A 20751-nucleotide genomic window follows, 5' to 3' on the forward strand; every position below is an offset into this window, starting at 1 on the left:
ATGATGTAATATGTGACATCATCAGCAGTGGATTGCGGGTGCGCGATATATAGTTAGCGCATCTAACTATATATGGAATTTCAATGGTTTTATGCGAGTAAAATAAGGTTTTGAAAATGCAAATTCCTAACTATATATGTTCTATAACCAATGGTTTTTTCATTGAATTTTCAAGGTTTTGTAAATGCAAATTCCTAACTATATATGGACTATAACCTATGGTTTTTTCATTGAATATATATATATATATATATATATATATATATATATATATATATATATATATATATATATTTAGGACCAAGTTTCCATAGGAAATCCACAATATTCTTTTGGGAATAACTTTGGCGCCGGTTAATGAATGTATGCGATTTTCTCAAAGAAGATGGCCCGTTATGCTCCGCTCCTTCCCTGAAAGTTTCGATGGATTCGTCAAGCGGGGCCTTATATAGTTAGGAATTAGCATTTAAAAAAACATTGAAATTGCTCCTATATAGTTAGTTGTACTAACTATATTTCGCGCACCCGCAATCCACTGCTGATGATGTCATATATTACTTCATTCATGACATGGTCAGTGACATCACTGATGACATCTCAAATGACATCAATTATGACATTACTGATGACATCATCCATGTGACAATCACATACACCTTTTCATACACTAGTAAAATCTTTCATCACTCTTTGTAAAATACAGAGTATCAGATTGGAATCCATTGACGCAGCAATACAAGCATTGAAAAACCCACTCATTGATTACTAGATGTATACACACATCTAATCACTTACCTGTAGATTCACTCATACATGCTGTCAATGAACAACAGAACACTATCAAAAATACTTATACACCTATACCGACATTACACACCAGCACACAACCTATTCACATATGAAGTTATCCTACTCACTTATGCAAACAATGGATCATACTTACATACTTACTGAGCTACACACGTATACAAACACCACTTCATCTATTCATTTAGATAGTAAGTCATATTTAGTATATTATAAAAACATTATTACAAGTATACAGTTATCCATACAGTCACTCACACAATTATTGAGTCTTATGTATACTTATTTATATACAACAACTGACACATACACTGCCTTTTATTTTTCTAGTTTGTTGGACAAGAACCATTGAGAAATATATTTGCTCATCACCACACCCATAAAGATATTCATTCACCCAAACAACTGTTAGCACATGTAGTTTTAACGTCATATATCTACTGAATCAACTATTCACACATCTTTGGGCAGTCACACACCCTCTACCAAACCACACACACATTGACTCTCCCATACAAATATTCAGTTACATAATCAATAACTAACATAGACTTTCACACAGCTAGTAACCAACTGGAGAACCAGTTTACATAACAACTGACAAAGTGATACAGATATTCACACAGTTTAGTCACTATCCACTATATTTAGTGAGACACTATAAATTGTTAAAGTCCTCCATCCAAATATTTATTTTTATATATCCACTCATACTTCAATGCAAATTGCTATATATGTAATGCATACTTAAATAATGAAGCAAACCACATTCACTGGATAATGTCATCAGTGATGTCATCATTGATGTCATTTGAGATGTCATCAGTGATGTCACTGACCATGTCATGAATGATGTAATATGTGACATCATCAGCAGTGGATTGCGGGTGCGCGAAATATAGTTAGTACAACTAACTATATAGGAGCAATTTCAATGTTTTTTTAAAATGCTAATTTCTAAATATATAAGGCCTGAAACCTATGGTTTTTTCAGTGAATATATATATATATATATATATATATATATATATATATATATATATATATATATATATATATATATATATATATTCACAGAAAAAACCATAGGTTATACTGGATATATAGTTAGGAATTTGCACTTACAAAACCTTGAAAATTCAATGAAAAAACCATTGGTTTTAGGCCATATATAGTTAGGGATTTGCATTTACAAAACCTTATTTTACTCGCATAAAACCATTGAAATTCCATATATAGTTATAAGCGCTAACTATATATCGCGCACCCGCAATCCACTGCTGATGATGTCACATATTACATCATTCATGACATGGTTAGTGACATCACTGATGACATCACTGATGACATCTCAAATGACATCACTGATGACATCACTGATGACAACATCCAGTGACTGTATGTTTCTGTAAAGTTAAAATATGTCTTACATATTGAAGAATGAGTGGATGTATAAGTGTCTGGATGAAGGATTTACTAGGTGCATGACTGACTGATTGAGTGAGTGATTAAATGTGTCTCACTGAGTGCATGGGTTAGTGACTAAACTGTTTTAATTTGTGCATCATTATATCTGTTGTTCTACAAACTGCTGCATATGTTGTTCAGTAGCTATATGAGTAACTGTATGGGTTATTGATTGGTTGTCCAAGTATTTGTATGGGAAACTGAGTGTGTGTGTATGGGTGTCTGGGAGGTGTGTGACTCTGTACATAGATGTGTGAGTAGTTGATTCACTATATGTATAGTTTCACAACTGCATGTGGAAACAGCTGTATGGGCGGTTGACTGTGCATGAGTGTATTAGTGAGTGAATGGATATCTCAGTGCTACATGTCAATTTAAGTACATATGTAAAACACAGTACATGTGAGAGTTGACATCTATAAATAACTGTGCATAAGAGCTAGTGAATGTGTGAGTGGCTGTATGGATCATTGTGAACATGTATCAGAGATTGTATAAGAGAGTAAAGTAAATATGTGTTAGTATATGTTTGAATAACTAAGGTGTGTATAACTGTATAGTTCAGAAAATGGAGGTGTGATTGATTTTTGGCATAACTGACTATGTGTGTGAGTAACTCCATGGATGAGTGACTGTCTGTTTACACTGATTGTATTTAAGGTTACATTAGAGTCTGAAAAGGTTCATGGTATTATCACATGAATGATATCATCAGTGATGTGATCAGTCATGTCAAATGAGATGTCATCAGTGATGTCATCAGTGATGTCATTTGAGATGTCATCAGTGATGTCATCAGTGATGTCACTAACCATGTCATGAATGATGTAATATGTGACATCATCAGCAGTGGATTGCGGGTGCGCGATATATAGTTAGCGCTTATAACTATATATGGAATTTCAATGGTTTTATGCGAGTAAAATAAGGTTTTGTAAATGCAAATCCCTAACTATATATGGCCTAAAACCAATGGTTTTTTCATTGAATTTTCAAGGTTTTGTAAGTGCAAATTCCTAACTATATATCCAGTATAACCTATGTTTTTTTCTGTGAATTTCATTGGTTTTTTAATAGCAAATATGAAAAGCTTTAAAATGTCAAGTACGTGATAGATAAAAACATTTTCGTATTTATGCACGCTGATGTGCTTTGAACGCTGCCCCCCCCTCCCCTCTTTTCTCTTAGTAGTACTCTCTCTTTGCAGATACTGAACAGTAGTTAACGCAGACCTTTGCCCCCGTTGTAATCCGTCGTGCCTGCTTGTCTCTCCATTTGATTGATTGTTATCCAAGCATTTACTGTTTTAGAATTGGTTCTCTTTGGATCATTCTCTATTTACAAACAAGCACAAAGTCGCAATACTCTGTTTAGTTTTTGCAGATAGTGAAAAATCGTGTAAAAAAATAAAAGTAATCAAGCAAAATCAGTAGGCCACTAATTGGATCTCTTTTTGACCTCGCTAAAATAGAAATATTAGGAACAACCCTTCATGAGAAATACGAAAATAGTGAGATGAACTGAGCTCCACACCATGAGGGCTGCAAAACAGCTCGACTCCGCCACCCACACCGCCCAAAATAACGGCAAACCCTATGCAAATATTATAAATATACACAACACACCACCAAAGAAACAGAATAAAACATTTTATTAAATAACTATTTACATAACTATTTTATACTTTTTATTGCCCGATCCGGCTAGCTCAATCGATCGAGCATGAAAGTCATGCACTGATAACAAGCGTTGAGAGTTTGTAGAATGATGGCTTCAGATTTTCCACATACAGTGTAGTGGCGCGAACTGGCAGGGGGCGTTTGGATTCTACCCCTTCTCCAAATAAGATTTTCATACGTGAATGTTCGTTCATGCTTTTTGTCCCTGAGTTGCTTCCATGTCACTGCCTTACATAAATGGCATAAGTCCTGGTTATTGAGTGCCATACTTCAGAGTTCTAAGCAGTTCTTGTAACACTGTTTAAACCTTATTTGCACCTGCTGCAGCTTCACTATTCAAAGTAGTGCGGTCCATTTGTGGACCTGACTGCATTGGAAAACAATGTGATACGGTGCCTCCCTAAACCGCTTGACGGAGGCTCCCGAGGGGCGGTGAGATGGCGCGGACTGAGAGGGGGCGCTTGGCTCCTGCCCCCTCCCCAAGTCGTGTTGCCCTGGTGAGGCCTGAGATCGCCCCCGGCATAGGTGGCCGGCTCCCGGGGTCCGGCGGAATTTTTTCCCTTTTGAAGAATCTTTCATTCTGGACCTTGTCCCACAATCCGTTTCACCTGAAGACACGCTGTCGTAGGGCGCCCCTTTACCGTTTTAGTTGCCATTCCGCCCGCTTTTGGTACTCTGTGCCTCTTCCGCCATTCAGCTGTTTACCGCTCGCTCTTGCGACTACAACGTCTCGCTCACCATGTAGTTGAGTTGCTCCCGCTCTTAAGATTTGACCGAACTTTTTGGACTGCTGAAAGCGGTGGAATTCCGACCGCTGGTTGGTGGAGACATTTTGACTATATTCTGCACCTGCATTGTCGCGTAATGCGTCATATGACGCGACGCGTTAGCGCACCCGGATGTGCTCCGGTGCGCAAGGCGCAGCTTCCCAGAAACGATCCAGAGCGTGCCGCGCAGCGCGTAACGTAAGCATAACAGGTCATGTATCTTGTTAATAAAACTTTTCATTGGTTCATTTTACTTTTCTTTTCCTAATTATGTAAGACTAGGTCATGTGACCTAAAAATAACACTTTTCATTGGATTAAAACTTTTTTTTTCCCAAACGATGAAAGCCCCACCTTGTTTCTGGATGTTTCAGACTGAAGCTGGCGTCACCATGAGAGCACCACCATCTCGTAGCTCCGTCGTGGCCATTCCGCAAGCAATCATGGCAGCCGCTCCCCACCGGAAGCCTGCGGGAGTCGAGGGCGCCCAAGACTTTTGTACAATCTTCAAGGCTGAGGGGACGCTTTCGAGAATGGAACCCAAGCCCTGGCAGACAAGCGTCCGAGTTCCAAGGTGTCCCAGGGCCATTTTACTGGACCAGGCCCAAATCCGAAGAGCCGGCCGCCATTTTAAGAGTCCTGTGGAAGCCGCCTACCGCTGCACCGCAAGAGTGGGAGCAACTCAACTACATGGTGAGCGAGACGCTGTAGCCGTAAGAGCGGGCGGTAAACAGCTGAATGGCGGATGAGGCACAGTGTAGCAAAAGCGGGCGGAATGGCGACTGAAACGATAAAGGGGCGCCCCACTACAGCAGACAAGCCTCCGCCATGTGCTTCAAAACTGCATATGTATCTCGTGATATCAAGGTTGGGCAACCAGTACAGAACAAGCAGTTACGAGTCCCATTTACACCGGCGCCATTTTGGGCGCGGCCGGGCAGGTCCAGGATCTACTGAAACATAAAAAATGAGGCTGACGTCTCTGAAGCAGTTCACGAACAGCAGGACATAGCAAATAAACATGAACTCTCTAAAGCTGTTAACTCACTGCAGAACAAAACAAGTGAACCTGAAACCTCTGGAATAATTGTCGCTCAAAAGAACAACACACAAAACTCTGTAGAGCCTGAAGAAAAAAAAACAGAAGGGCACTGTAGTTTCGGACACACTTAACACTAATGATGAAACAAAGATATCGTCTGTTTATGAAGCAGTTATCATCTTGACAGAATTGACAAAGAAGTGTACAGACACCAATGCATTAGCATTCTCGGAGATAACATCTTAAGGAACAAAGAAAGACCTGTTCACTCTTGACACCCCAGGTGCTGTGTATATTGCACTATAGTGCTGCATCGAGAAAACGGGCAACCCTATTGATGTGGATTTTTCATTATTGATTATTGTAAAGAAATGGCGACTCCCCCCTTTAGCAGATTAGCTAAATGTTTGCGTAATTTAGGCATAAAAGTTATATTATTGTTGTTGTTGTTGTTATCGTTATAGTTCTGGTTAATTTAAAAAAATGGTTAAATATATTTACAGTTTTTGTTGCGTTCGTTATATTTAAATATTAATAAAGTTTTAAAATGTAACTGTCTTGGAGTACTATATTTTTTTAAAAAATCGGGTGAATGGGGCCTTGAATCGGGTTATTGTCATGTGTGGGCTTTGCAAGTGTACTGCTACAAGATCGGACATTTCAAACTCAAATGCACGTTCTTTTTCTTACCTTTCCGAAGCATGGAGCGCAATAGCAGGCAGAGAAAGGGTGATGCACGTGTTGAACACTGCCTGGCCTGCAAATTGCTGCCAGTGCCCCCCCGCCCGCTCCTGAAAGAGGACACACACACACCGCCGCCCCGAGTACTTCACAAATCTTTAAAAGACCATGCGCTTGTTCAATGGGAAGTGGATAACATGGCTAAGAGCATTTGCTGACTAATGCATGAATATCGCTGACTTTTCAGCGATATTCATGCATTGCGGCCGTTTTTTATCGCATTTGCGATAAACCTTGCTAATAGCAAGGTTTATGTGCGATAAAATTCGCCGAAGTGCGGCGATAATTATTGTCTCTAAACAAGTTAGAGACAAAAATTACCGCTAGTTGTTGGAAATATGCCCCCGGGTTTTTCCTTGCAGGAATCGGGAAACGAAAGACTAGCACTAAAATCAGTAGTCTCACACCTGAATCGGGAGGGTTGGCATGTCTGGATACTCTACAGCTGGAGCCATATACTACATCCGCAGGGCTAGGTGATAGCCTAGGTCCGGCCTGGACAATCGGACACAGAGGAAGAGAAGTGTCAGAGGGTGCGGTAGTGAATAGGGTGAAAGGGAGGTGTCGAACGGGCACAGGGTGTGATTCTCAGAGAAGAGCAGCGCAGATGGGGGAAGTATATGGCCCATGCATGAGAGAGAGAGCGGGGGTGACCATTGCGTGGGGGAGATGCGTGCGAGGGTGGGGAGCCATGCTGAGAATCGACGGCGTGCAGAGAGTGGCCCTGGTCAAGGCATCTAAAATGGCTGCTGTGCACGACAAAATTGTGGCATTGGACAAAAACGCAAGATGGCGCAGACAATGTTTATCAATAAGGATTCATTTATAACAAAATATTTACTCGCAGTGACAAAATGGTGTTCAACACTTCCTGATTTCCATCGAATCGAACGTTAACAAACGTCACGCAGCAAAAAAAAAAAAAGCTCACGCACAGAGCGGTTTTTAGCCATGTTATCCAATGGAAGGTGGATAACATGGCTAAGAGCATTTGCTGGATAATGCATGAATATCGCTGACTTTTCAGCGATATTCATGCATTGTGGCCGATGTGCGGCGATAATTTTTGTCTCTAAACAATTAAAACGAAGCACAAAATGGCGAATTCCCGTTTCGCTACCAGTTTGCGGCCCAGTTCGCGGCCCGTGAAGCGCTTCTACCGTGAAAAATATATTTTTTTTTATTTTCCCCACGGGACCCTTTAATAACCCCAACAACATTCCTAGGGGGTCAAGAGGGGTATACCTTGCCCCCTTTCAATAAATTCCCCCTTCGTTTTTCACCTCTTCTTCTCTCTCGATCCTACCGAGAGATAAGATGGCGGCCGCTCCGGACTATTTAGAATGTTGACAGACACCGGAGAGCCAATCAGCTTTCTGTTATCCAATGGAAGGTGGATAACATGGCTAAGAGCATTTGCTGGATAATGCATGAATATCGCTGACTTTTCAACGATATTCATGCATTGTGGCCGATGTGCGGCGATAATTTTTGTCTCTAAACAATTAAAACGAAGCACAAAATGGCGAATTCCCGTTTCGCTACCAGTTTGCGGCCCAGTTCGCGGCCCGGGAAACGCTTCTACCGTGAAAAATCTTTTTTTTTTTTATTTTCCCCACGGGACCCTTTAATAACCCCAACAACAATCCTAGGGGGTCAAGAGGGGTATACCTTGCACCCTTTCAATAAATTCCCCCTTCGTTTTTCACCTCTTCTCTCTCGATCCTACCGAGAGATAAGATGGCGGCCGCTCCGGACTGTTTAGAATGTTGACAGACACCGGAGAGCCAATCAGCTTTCTGCGCGCAAAGTTCCGTTTCGCGAAAAGTAAGCGGACCGGATCGCTGCCCGGAGCGCTGTTACAGATATATATCTTGGTTTGAACGTTAATTTCTCAAAAACTACTGGAGCACATATATTGAGACCTAGCAAAGGCACATCAGGCTAACAGTCCCTACAATTTTGCCAAGTTTCGTGCAAATCCATTCAGCCGTTCGAGCTAAAAGTGAGTCCAACCGCCCTATGGAAAAATGAATGGGAAAAACGCGTTTTGGGACCCCCCTTTTTTCTCAGCCCCCCCTTGACGAAACTCTACCAAATTTTCAGGGGCTGCTCAGAAACAAAATGTGCCATTTTCCTGAAAATTTCAGCCGATTCCGTCCTCAAACGCCAAAGTTATTAGACATAGAATTTTCAGAAATCCCATAGGGAATTAATCCTAACTATATATACCTACTGGCTATTGCCAGTAGGTAATATATATATATATATATATATATATATATATATATAGGAGGAGCACGTGCTCGGAGCTGCCCATCGACACTAGTGGAAGGACATTGTCCAGTATTGGCGCTATATTGATGATGTGTGAATTATTTGGAAGGGTTGTATGAAGAAGCATTGGCTTTTATTAATGACATCAATTTTAATGATCTCAATTGGAGATTTATGGCATCAGTTAATGACAGCTTGGCCGAATTTTGGACGTCCAATTGTATATATAGGCAGGTGTATTACAAACAAGGCAACATAGGAAATCAACAACGGGCAATTCTATTCTTCATGCCCAAAGTGCCCATCCTATTCATACCATCAACTGCATTCCGTACGGAGAATTTATTTGATCCGTCGGATATGCAGCAGTGATGTAGCAGCTGATGCCTGTCTAGACGAAGCCGCCCAAAGATTTCTTAAAAGAGGCTATAAAAAGAAGATCTTAGATCAAGCTTTACTGAAGGCCAAAGTGAGATCCAGAGATGAATTATTGGAACCTTTGGTCAATGAAACCGCTGTCCTAAAGTCAGAGTGTTCAATCCACCTTATAACAACTTTCTGTACCCAAGAGAGAGCCATTCGCCGTATTATTTGTTCCGAATGGCCTATAATTTTGACTGACAAAATCTTGGGCCCCATCATGCCTAGCCAACCAGCCATCAATTTTAGAAGGGCCCCTTCAATGCGGCATGCCCTTGACAGGTCGCAGTTAAGAAATCATGGCTATCCAAAATGGGTTTCTTCAAGTGCACGTCATGCCATGCTTGCTCTTTTGCTAAAAACGGTACCCACCATACTACAGCTTTTAGTGAAGAAAAGATCGCAATACAAGAATATCTGACATGCAGGTCAGAATATGTTATTTACAAACTTAAATGTACTTGCGATCTTGAGTATATTGGTAGCGCAAAGCTCCCCATTTATAAGCGTATTTTGCAACACATAAGAGCCATCGTAAATTCAGATAGCAACTATCCGGTGGCGAGACACTTTGAGTCCATACACAATAACAAACTTAAGGACTTTGAATACACTGTCTTGGGATCAGTCTTGATAAACTACTGAGACAGAAGGAAACACATTTCATCTCATCACTTGATACCAAAGTCCCTAATGGACTCAATATGAATGAGGACCTCCATAACTTTTTATAGGATCTGTTTACATCTAGGGTCAGTAAGTCTTTAGGACAGGCAAGGTTTAACATCTGTTTTTACAAACTTGCATTTTACCCCATTTGGTTTCATTATTTGCCAGCCCTTATACTTGTAAACTTCACTTTAGATGTAAATTTATGAAATTGAAATTGTTTTAGCAAAGGCTGTTCTCTTTCCAACTCTATCAATAGGAGGTTTTTAGTTTAGGAGCCTCCTTTCTGCTGTTCCCATTTTGATAACTGTTGCCCTTTTTTTGCACATTACTGACACCACTATAAAGCACTTTTGCGCTTTAGACCATTAAAATGGCGCAACTTGATCATTTTAATATTACAAAGGTTTTCTATTTTCACGTCCATTGTTGACTAGACATTAGCATGTATTTATTCAGGCCTTCCTTGCAATGTGTTTTTTTGAATATATGCATTTGCATTTTTTATGGTTTTACACCTAAGCCCTTGTGTAACAAGTTTTTGATATATGCATTAGCACTTTAGTCGATGGACTTTATGCTTTTTTTCCTGTATGATGTTCCTTGATAGTTGCATTAGCACTTTTATCTGTATATATTATCAGGTTTTTGGGTTGTGTGTCCTTTGATATGTGCACTGGCATTTCACATGGTCACATACGATATGCTTAATTGTCCATTTATTTTTTCTTCAATTATTATATGTCAAAATGTTTTGAATGTCCTCAATTGGAATTGATTTATCAATTGTATTCCATGGACCGATGATTAGGGCACTTGCCGTGATTACTTTAGGGGAATGATCTGATGTCTGCTTGTGCAATTTAATTTTTTATCATTATGATAAATGATTTAGTTTTAAGTCTAACTGCACTTTAGCAATATTTGCACAAATTATACATACAAAAATATTGAAAGGGTCTTCTCTGTGAAAAGAAAAGGATGTAACGTTATAATGTTTGTGGCTTTGCCATAGTCTATTGTTTGTATTCAGTATTGTTGGTTTGTTGCCGGCCAGTTTATTTTTTAAAGCTGGTTGTGCTTTTAATTCACTTTAAAAACGCAATGTCTGCGTGACCAAGCTCCTTCTTGGAGTGAAACGCGTCAAAGAAAGACACTTGTGTCATTATGCTGAATAAATGAGCTACACTGCATGCACTTTGATCCTGTGTGGTGGTCCGTGATTTAAAGGAGTTTCGAAGAGGTCCGCACCGGCATTTTGCCCGCCTTGTATTTGGCAGCCAGGAGTTCTTTTCGCATATATATATATATATATATATATATATATATATATATATATATATATATATATATATATATATATATGTATATATATATATATATATATATATATATATATTACATACATACTTATATTCACGGAAAAAAACATAGGTTTCAGGGGTGTTATAGTTAGCAAGACATTTCACTCGTACCAAACCATTGAAATTCCTCCGTTATAGTTACTTCTGCTAACTATAACTTGCGCGCCTGCAATGAACTGCTGATGATGTCACATATTACATCATTCATGACATGGTCAATGAGATCACTGATGACATCTCAAATGACATCACTGATGACATCATCCAGTGAATGTGGTTTAGTTTGAAATTTAAATATGTATTATATATATATATACCAATCTGTATTGAAGATTGAGTAGATATATAACTTTCTGGATGGAAGATTTACTAGATGTCTGACTGTCTGTTTAAGTGAGTAATTAAAAGTATCTCACTTAATACATGGATTAGAAACTAAACTATGTGAATGTGTGCATCACTGTCTCTGTTGTTGTATAACATGCTGTATCAGTTTGTCACTAACTACATGATTGTGTGTATTAGTAATTGATTAGTTAGGTGAGCATTTGTATGGGACACTGAGCTTGTGTATGTGGTTGGATGGGTTGTGTGTAACTTTATGCATAGATGTGTGAATGTTTGATTGACTAAGTGTATAGGTTTAAGAGTGCATGTGGAAACAGTTGTTTGGGTGACTGAGGGTATTTATTTGTGTGTTGGTGACCAAAGATATGTTTTAGTTGTACATCTTCAGCAAAGTAAAAAACATTAAAAATCATTGTATGTGAGACTTGGTGTATATAAATAAGTATATGTAAGAGTTGGTGATTGTGAGAGTGACTATATGAATGAGTGCATAATTGTAATAGGGATTTTTTAACATATTAACTATGAGTTGTTGGTGACCAAAGATATGTTATAGTTGTACATCTTCAGCAAAGTAAAAAAATGTAAAAATCATTGTATGTGAGACTTGGTGTATATAAAAAGGTATATGTAAGAGTCGGTGATTGTGAGAGTGACTATATGAATGAGTGTATAATTGTAATAGGGATTTTTTAATATATTAACTATGAGTTACTATGTGTTTGAAAAATGAGGTGTGTGTATAATTGTGTAAGTCAGTGAATGTAAGTGTGATTAATTTTTTTCATGAGTGAGTAGAATGACTGCATAACCCAATAAGATGACTGCTCATGTGTCAATATCTATATATATGTATAAGTACATTTCATTGTGTTCTAATAATTAGTGACTGCATGTGTAAGTGATTCTGTTGTTGAACGGTCGGTTGTCTGTGTAAACTTAGGAATCGGTGAGTGGGTATGTAGTAACTGGTATTGGTGTGTCAATGGTTTCAAATATGGTACTCTGTATTTTACAGTGAGTGATAAAAGGTTATACTAGTGTATCACGAGGTGTATCAGATTGTCACGTAGATGATGTCATCAGTAATCTTATCAGTGATTTCATTTCAGATGTCAGCAGTGATGTCATCAGTGATGTCACTGACCATGTCATGAATTAAGTAATATGTGACATCATCAGCATTGCGGGCGCACGAGCTATAGTTACCAGAACTAACTATAACGGAGGAATTTAAATGGTTTTGTATGAGTGAAATGACCAGCTAACTATAACACCCCTGAAACCTATGTTTTTTACGTGAATTTCTAAGGTTTTTTAAATGATAATTCCTAACTATAACCTGCTTCAAAGGTATGGTTTTTTAGTGAATTTAAAAAAAAGATGTATATTATAATTCCTAAATATAACCTGCCTGAAACCTATGGTTTTTTCATTGAATTTCAAAGGTTTTTTAAATGACAATTAATAATTATAATGTTGACCACTTCCCCATATTTTCAACAAGAAACCAAATCTGCAATGCTACCTAAAAAAAACAAGCAATAGTTTCACTTACCACTAACAAATTAACATCAATATTTAACTAGTGTAAGGATGTTGACTATGTATTGCGTGAATTACATCCAACTCATACCAATATTTAAAGAGCAATAAGTGATAGAGGTACTAATTATACACTTCCGACACCCAACAAAATCACAATACCCAGTGTCACTACTACTACAACCACCCCTGCTCACCCCTCTCCCTCTACTACCTCAGAGGCAGCGCAAAACAGGACAACGGACCCTCCCAAGATAATACATCCCCTCAACAGCACACTAGCTTAATGTTCAGAGATGTGGTAACCAACTATGTCTAAGGGCAGGAACTCGCACATCAACAGTAATTTACACAATGCCAAGACTACCGGTGAAATGCTATACACAACTCACTATAGAAGCTAAAAATGTTTCCATATGTAGATATACCATTGATACGTGTGTACTGCATAGTAGACGCAACCATATTATCTCAGACTCTGAGGAATATCTCGGTCATGTTGCTGTGTTGTCTCCCCCAGTTGAAGCAGAAGTGGAGTGGGCCGATCCAACGTACGCAAATCCAGCGTAAGAGTTTCAATAAATAGCCTACACCTTGAGTGTCGTTCACTTCTGCAAAGAGAAAAGACTCTACCACAGCGAAGGTCCTCACCTTGCCACGTGGCTGCGGTCATGACCACGTGCCTCCTCGATACAGGCCAATTGTGAACTCAGCGCAACAGCACTACAGACTTATTTCTGTATCGACTACTGCCTTCGATCTAAATTAAATTGTAAATGATTCATTTATATAGCGCTGATTCACCCATGAGGGTATCTCGGCGCTTCAGGCTGTGGAACCCTTTCTGGCTCTGCCTGTGAGATGCCCCTCCTGGGCATCCCCAGGGTGAAGCTAGGCATCCCAGCACTGTTGAGGCAGTTGTGAAGATTAAGCAAGCTATTGCCCAGAGTTGCAGCGTGGGAACCATGATTAGAGTAGGCGCCGAAGCGAGAATTATCAAGTCCGCAGGACATTGAGCCTAGACCCTGCCGCGTCGGGAATTGAACCCTGGTCCCGGGCCTGATCTCTGCTTCAGGGTCTGCCGCTTCTAACCAGTGAGCCACACATCTACACTGCAGACACCAAGGTACACAACTTGAATTCAACTTTGCATCTACACGACGGATAGTAGGGAATTCACCCTTGATGTATTTAATGCAGAGACAATTATACTGTGTGTGTTCAGCTTTTGTTAAGATAAGAGACAAAAATCATTCGTCCATATCCTTGCTCAGTACTGCCTTCGATCTATAGTGTGGACAGCTGGGGTCACAACTTCAATTCAGATTTGAATCTATACTATGGACAGCATGAAATTTAGCCTTGATTTATTTAAGGTAGAGATAAATGTACTTTATGTCCTCAAATTTTGTTAAAGGATTGACAAAAAGAATTTCTTGATGTTTGTTATGACTACTGCTTTCAATCTACACTGTGAGGGCTCCAATTCAGGTGGAATGCCGATTTTACATGACGCATTCTAGTAGGCAAGAGACATTGTACCAGTGCGACCCGCCCGAACCACGAAATATTGCAGGGTGCGCACATGCTCAGTTCTTCAGGTAGCACTAACTCACTGCATCACAAGTCATCTCCTCGTGACCTTATTAAGACAGAATTCACTAGGAAAAAACATTGCTCCCAGTTTGGCTGGCCCACATCACGCATCATCGCTGGCTGCGTAGATGCTGAGAGCCACACCTACCGCTAACTCTTTACAGCTCAAGTCAATGCCACATGGCTGTGGGCCCTTCCTGATGACTGCCTCCGGTCTATACTGCAAACAGTAGGGCTTACAATTCAAGATTAGTACCAATGCAAATTGTGTAAGAGACTATACTCGGTTAAGGAAACCAAATGCTCCCAATCTGCAACATCGCCACCAAACATACGTCCCCATTTTGAGAAATTTAGAATGCACTGCGTGAAGTGCAATCATTTAATTTGTTATGGAGCGCAATTAGTAGACCTAGTTTGCAGAACAATTAATAACCATCGATGGTAGTTTTGTTTTCCCCTCAAAGTACATGCAATCCAGTATGCAACATTCAATGCTTTGAATGCAACCCGTTCAGACCACGCATCATCGCAGAGTGAGCACACGCTAAACACCAGACGTACCACTAACTCAGTACACCATAAATAATGGTTTTAAGGGAAAATTCAGTAGTCAAAAACCATTACCCCCAGTGCGGCCTGTCCGGACCACGCATCATCGCAGGTTACGTACACGCTCAGCCCCAAAGGTACTACTAACTCAGTGCACCATAATTCATCACCACTTGGTCTTATTCAGGCAGAAGTCAACTGACTCTTCATTCATTATTTGTAGAGTGCAGTACCAAACTAAATAAAACGTCTATCAAGCCCATACAACATCCCTTTAGTAGCCTTCCTTCAAAGACTTCTTTTATATCAGTTCTAACAAAATTCACGCTGCAAGTGCAAAAGCACACTTAATGGCAATCTACACTGCGGACAGCACAGGTCACAACTTGAACTATAATGTTCCTAAACATACACATTTTGACAATGTATTCCATACATGTTTCATCTTTACTTTCAATCGTGATCAAAAATATAAAAAACATTCATTTACCCCAAAATCGTTTTGGCATTCCATGTCACTAGTGAAACTTCTGAATGTTATATAATGCAATTCCTCTATGCAGCAAAATCTATTTACCAAGTATTATCAAAAAACATGATACAAACCAACAAGAAAGAAGCTCAATCTGCTTCCCTTCAATTACCCCCAAATCGTTTTTTAAATAACATTTTAGAAACACAGCACAGGTCCTATGTACAAGCATTCAATGTTCACTACTAAAACTTCACTATTTCACAAAAAACAATTCCTCTATGCAGCAAAATGTTTTAACCTAGCATTATCAAAAAACATGACACACACCAACAAGAAAGAAGCTCATTCTTCTTTCTAATCTGAGGTAACGCAGGTAACATCATTGTGAAAGCTTCAAATATATTTATTTAATGAGCCAGACACTATATATTCCTTCTCAAAAATATAAAAGCCATTCATTTTCCCCAAAATCGTTTTTAAAATAACATTCTAGAAACACAGCACAGGTCCTATGTACAATCATTCAATTTCACTACTGAAACCTCACTATTTCACAAAAGACAATTCCTCTATGTAGCAAAATGTTTTAACCAAGCATTATCAAAAAACATGACACAAAGCAACATTAAAAAACACAATCTGCTTCCAAATCTTCTCCATAGAGCATACAAGTCTCTATCTAAATTAAATGAATCATGACATACCTTTACAAATGCTTTGGGAGATTAGGAACAGTGTCAGACACACACACCAATTTTTCTTTAGCAGAGCAAAAGGTATGCACTCAAGACACTGCAACCATGACTGGCACAGAAAACCTCTAATTCTACACACATATGCCTCATTTCAACCAATCAAAACTCTTCCCTCACTATTTTCAAACCAACACCCTTCCCCCCTCAAACCTTTCTACCTGTTATCATAGCAACTCCCTCCTTACTGAACTCTAAGGTTCAAAAGTTTATTCTACAATGTTGCAAATGAAGTCAGCAAGGATGTTTGACCTCTCAATACACCAGCTTATCAGGTGAAATGTTTCTTTAAATGACTTTTTCTTAACCATTCAAATTGCCTCTTTCACAAAACACAACCATGCACCTTAACTTTTAGTTTTCAACTATCTGAATCCACCAATCATTGCTTGTGATTCTAGAGCAGTGAAACTCCACAATTATTTTTTTGTAAACTCCTACTGTTCCAATTGCCATTTCATTCCCACACTTCATCTGACTGCACCAGAACCTACTCTCACCATGTACTCTGTCTGGATTATTGGACATAGCTACATCCACTGGGCTCAAAGGTATGCAGCTTGCAGAAATTTTCACAACCTTGATTTACCAAATGTGGAAATCAAGTGGATTGGCCAGAGAGGATTGAGATGTCACCAACTGATACCATTGGTGAAAACCTTTTTGCATCTGCCAGACCATGACCTCTTAATATCTACAGAGGAGATGGAGTGCACTTCTCAGATGAGGGGAATAGAATATTCCTCCTGAACTTAAAACTGTGCATTGCAACCTACCTCGGATCACTCAAAATGATTCTTACTTTCCTGCGCCTGCCTTTCAATCCACATATTTCTCCAGTCTTCATTCTCACAGCTCTGTCTTGTTTCTCCTTTGTTTTCTTCAGTGGTTACAATGTCTCACATTTCACTCACTTGTTTCCATGCTGCCCTTCAGCACTTTTTCTTCTTTTACAAAGAGATTTCTAGAGTAATCACTCCTTAACTATCAGATTCCACTTTCTTTCACCTCTCTCTCTCTAGGCTCCTCTTCAGGCATTTCCTGCAAATGCCGGAACTTCTATGTTTTCTCTAGTGTTTTTCTTCCATCTCATCTGCCCATTACTCTCCTTTCTTACTTCATGAATGCTCTCAGGTTTTTTTCCTAGATCTCAACTTCATCCAGTTAACACACCGGTGATCTCTAGTAATTGTTGTGCTCCTGTAGCAGTCCCTAATGTCTTTCTTTGTTCTTAGCCCTCTTGCTCTGCTTACAAGAAGTCCTCTGCACTCTATCGGATCACTCTCATTCCTCATCTGTCCATAGCCTCCTATCTTCCCATTCTGCTTGCAGCACTCTCTTCCCATTTCCCATCCTTCTCTTGCCCTCCCTTCAGTGGTGGTCTACAAACTCACCCCTGTATTGCTCAGCTGTCTCCACTCTCTCCTCTTCCTCCTCAGCTCTCTCCAGTACATCTCTCTTCCGCGGTCCATGGTCTTCCCTCTTCTGGGTTGTCTCTCAGCAGTATTTGGTGTTAGCCGTCTCCTCTGTTTTCTCTCCCACCTCCTGACAATAACAGCCTTTATTTCTTCTCTCCTCTCCAGGCCTTCCATGGTGCAGCTTGGCTCTTGCAGGTACGTTTATCTATATGTATTTGATTTAGTGAAAAGAGGAGGTAGCATTTTCCAAGTCAGGCATAGCTCACGATGGATGGTTGTAAGTATAATCTGATTGTAAATGTTAACAAAATGTTCTTGCCTACAGAGGAATTACTGTGGAAGGAACAGGCAAAAGGCTGTTGCAGCATATAATGTTACATTCACTCCAATTACACACTTCTATAATGGAGCAAGCAGATTATAGGACACATGATGTTACGTGATCTCTAGATTGCAGTTAACAAGCAGGAGTTCAGCTCTTCTCCTTAGAAGAATGTGAGAAGGCATTGAACACTTGATACAATGGAGTACAGTGGAAAGCTGACTTCATTAAACTAGTAGTTTGTTTTCGCCAAGTTGAAAACAAGGCTAAATTTACTAGAACTGTTACTCTAAATGATCAGGGAATAATATAAGAAAACAAGACAGTGAATTTAAAATGTCACTTAATGTGCAATAATGCAAAGATTTTGGTAGTATGTTAAGCATGTTTAAAAACAATATTTCAATTCCCTCCTTTTTATCATCTGATGAAAAAACACAACTAATCTATTTTGGTGAGTCCAATCATTTAAGCTTGAAGATCAACATCATCGCAGTTTTTATCCTCTAAACAACTGTTGGCACCTTTGGTTATAGCAACGGCATAAGTAGGGGCAAAGCATTTACTTCAGCTGAAGTGTTGAATAGTGGCTGTTCATAGTTGATTTAACAATCTCTGCAAGATTCATGGCTACTGTTATTTCAAAAGCCTTCATTCACCAATGTTTGAATATTCCTGATATGCAAGAGCAAATAGTACAACCCTGCCTTGCAAAGTCTATTTTCATCTCATGCAAATTCCCTGACCCGAAGTCCTAGGTTTGCAATTTGAACATTCTGACACAACTATGATGCAAAATGTTGCCCCTAAGTCGCAAGTACTACCTCAAGGACCACATCACATTTCCTTTTGTGTGCCCATATTTGACTTGATTTAATCAATGCATCCTTATCTCCAGAATTTGTCCCAACCACCAGCAACTAGGCTAAACATCACCTTTCTTAAAGAAACCCAATGCTGATCCATGTCTCATGGACAATTGTATACCTATCACTAACCTCCCATTACTGGGTAAGAATATAGAGGAAAATGTGGCACGATAACTACACAGTAGCAAAAAAATCCCTCTTAATCTCTTCACAATCAGGACAAAGAACTGGAACTGGAATGCTGGAGGTCCTAAATTACATTCTTTACATCCTAGCTGAAGGTAAAGCCTGCCTCCTGCTTGTCGGCAGGCTTCGACACAGTAGGCAATGATCTGCAACAAAAAACCCTGGAACAAAGGATGGGCTTAGGAGACTAAGGGCATCATTATGATGCCGGTCAGTCAGACTGCCCACCACTTATTTGGCGGTCAGTAGACCCCTGACAAGCATGGGGATGGTACGACTGCTGCATCACAATGTGACTGACGGGCTGGCGATCAGAAACATGCCGGAGGCATACTGTGGCCATGGGAAAGAGCTGCAGCACATGCTTATGCGGCGCAGCATCTTGTTCACATTTGTGCACCCTGTGTCATGCACCATGTTGTGCATTGCACAGGTAGGTTAATATGTTATGTTAACTCAGATTTGTAATCCGAAAAATCACTGTAAGGTCTCTTAGCGCTATGAGAAGGTAGACAAACCCATCAGCAGTTACAGAACAATGCTTATAGGGATTTTATGTTGTATCCAAAGCCTCCCTAAACAGCAGAGCCTTGAGTTGTTTTCTGAAAGGCAGGAGTGCGGGTTCCTTGCAGAGATTTTCAGGCAGACGATTCCATAGTTGGGGAATTAAAGCAAAAAAGGCTCTGCCACCATTAGTTGAGGTTATGAACCGAGGGTGGACCAGGAGGCCTGCCTCGGATGATCGAAGTGTACATCCTGGCACGTAGTGCCATAGACGCTCCTTGATGTACACTGGGGCCTGGCCATGAACAGCTTTATGGGCGATGCAGGGGCCTTTGAATTTAGCTCTCTGTTTAATGGGGAAACAATGCAGCTTTTGCAGCAGGGGGGTAGAGCTAGCTCTCATGGGAAGCCTGAAGGTCAGTCTAGCTGATCAATTAATGGTGACCTGCAGTTTCCCTGGGAGACCAACATATATGGCATTGCCATACTCCAGTCTGGACATGATCATAGTTGACACGACCATCAGTAGTGTGACTGATGAGAGGAGTGGGGCAAGTCTCTGTAGCTGTCTCAGTAAGCCTATACATGTTCCGACCACGACAGAGACTTGAGTAGCCATAGAGAGGTTGGCATTAATCTTGATGCCTAAGATTTTACAACCGGAACTGGCGTAAGGGTGGTATCCATTTCTTGAGGCCAGATGTCACTTCAGATATTATTTTTAGAGGGAATGAAAAGGACCTCAGTTTTGTCAGGGTTAATTTTTAGCTACTTGGATGTCATTCAATTGACCGTGTATCTGAGTATGTTTTGCACATGGGTGTGGGTTTGAGGGGAGTTATCAATCTGGAGAATCAGTTGCGTGTTGTTGCATAGTTAAATACTTGGCAGTCCATGCGCAACAGTGTGGCTCCAAGTGGCTGGAGGTATATCTTGAATTGGAGAGGCAACA

The 20751-nt window shown here is 39.9% G+C and overlaps 1 protein-coding gene across 5 annotated transcripts in view; it reads left to right on the top strand.

Annotated features, from left to right (window-relative positions):
• The window catches only part of LOC147740927 (uncharacterized), a 364072-nt gene that overhangs the window by 23628 nt on the left and 319693 nt on the right, over window positions 1–20751 (top strand). For all 5 annotated transcript variants that reach the window (XM_086936051.1, XM_086936065.1, XM_086936062.1 and 2 more), the window contains exon 2: window positions 18084–18113. In XM_086936051.1, the coding sequence (XP_086792177.1) occupies window positions 18084–18113 (30 nt within the window). The remainder of the gene's footprint in view (window positions 1–18083; window positions 18114–20751) is intronic.

The sequence above is a fragment of the Lissotriton vulgaris genome, chromosome 1_1 (assembly GCF_964263255.1).
Source record: "Lissotriton vulgaris chromosome 1_1, aLisVul1.2, whole genome shotgun sequence".
NCBI lineage: Eukaryota > Metazoa > Chordata > Amphibia > Caudata > Salamandridae > Lissotriton > Lissotriton vulgaris.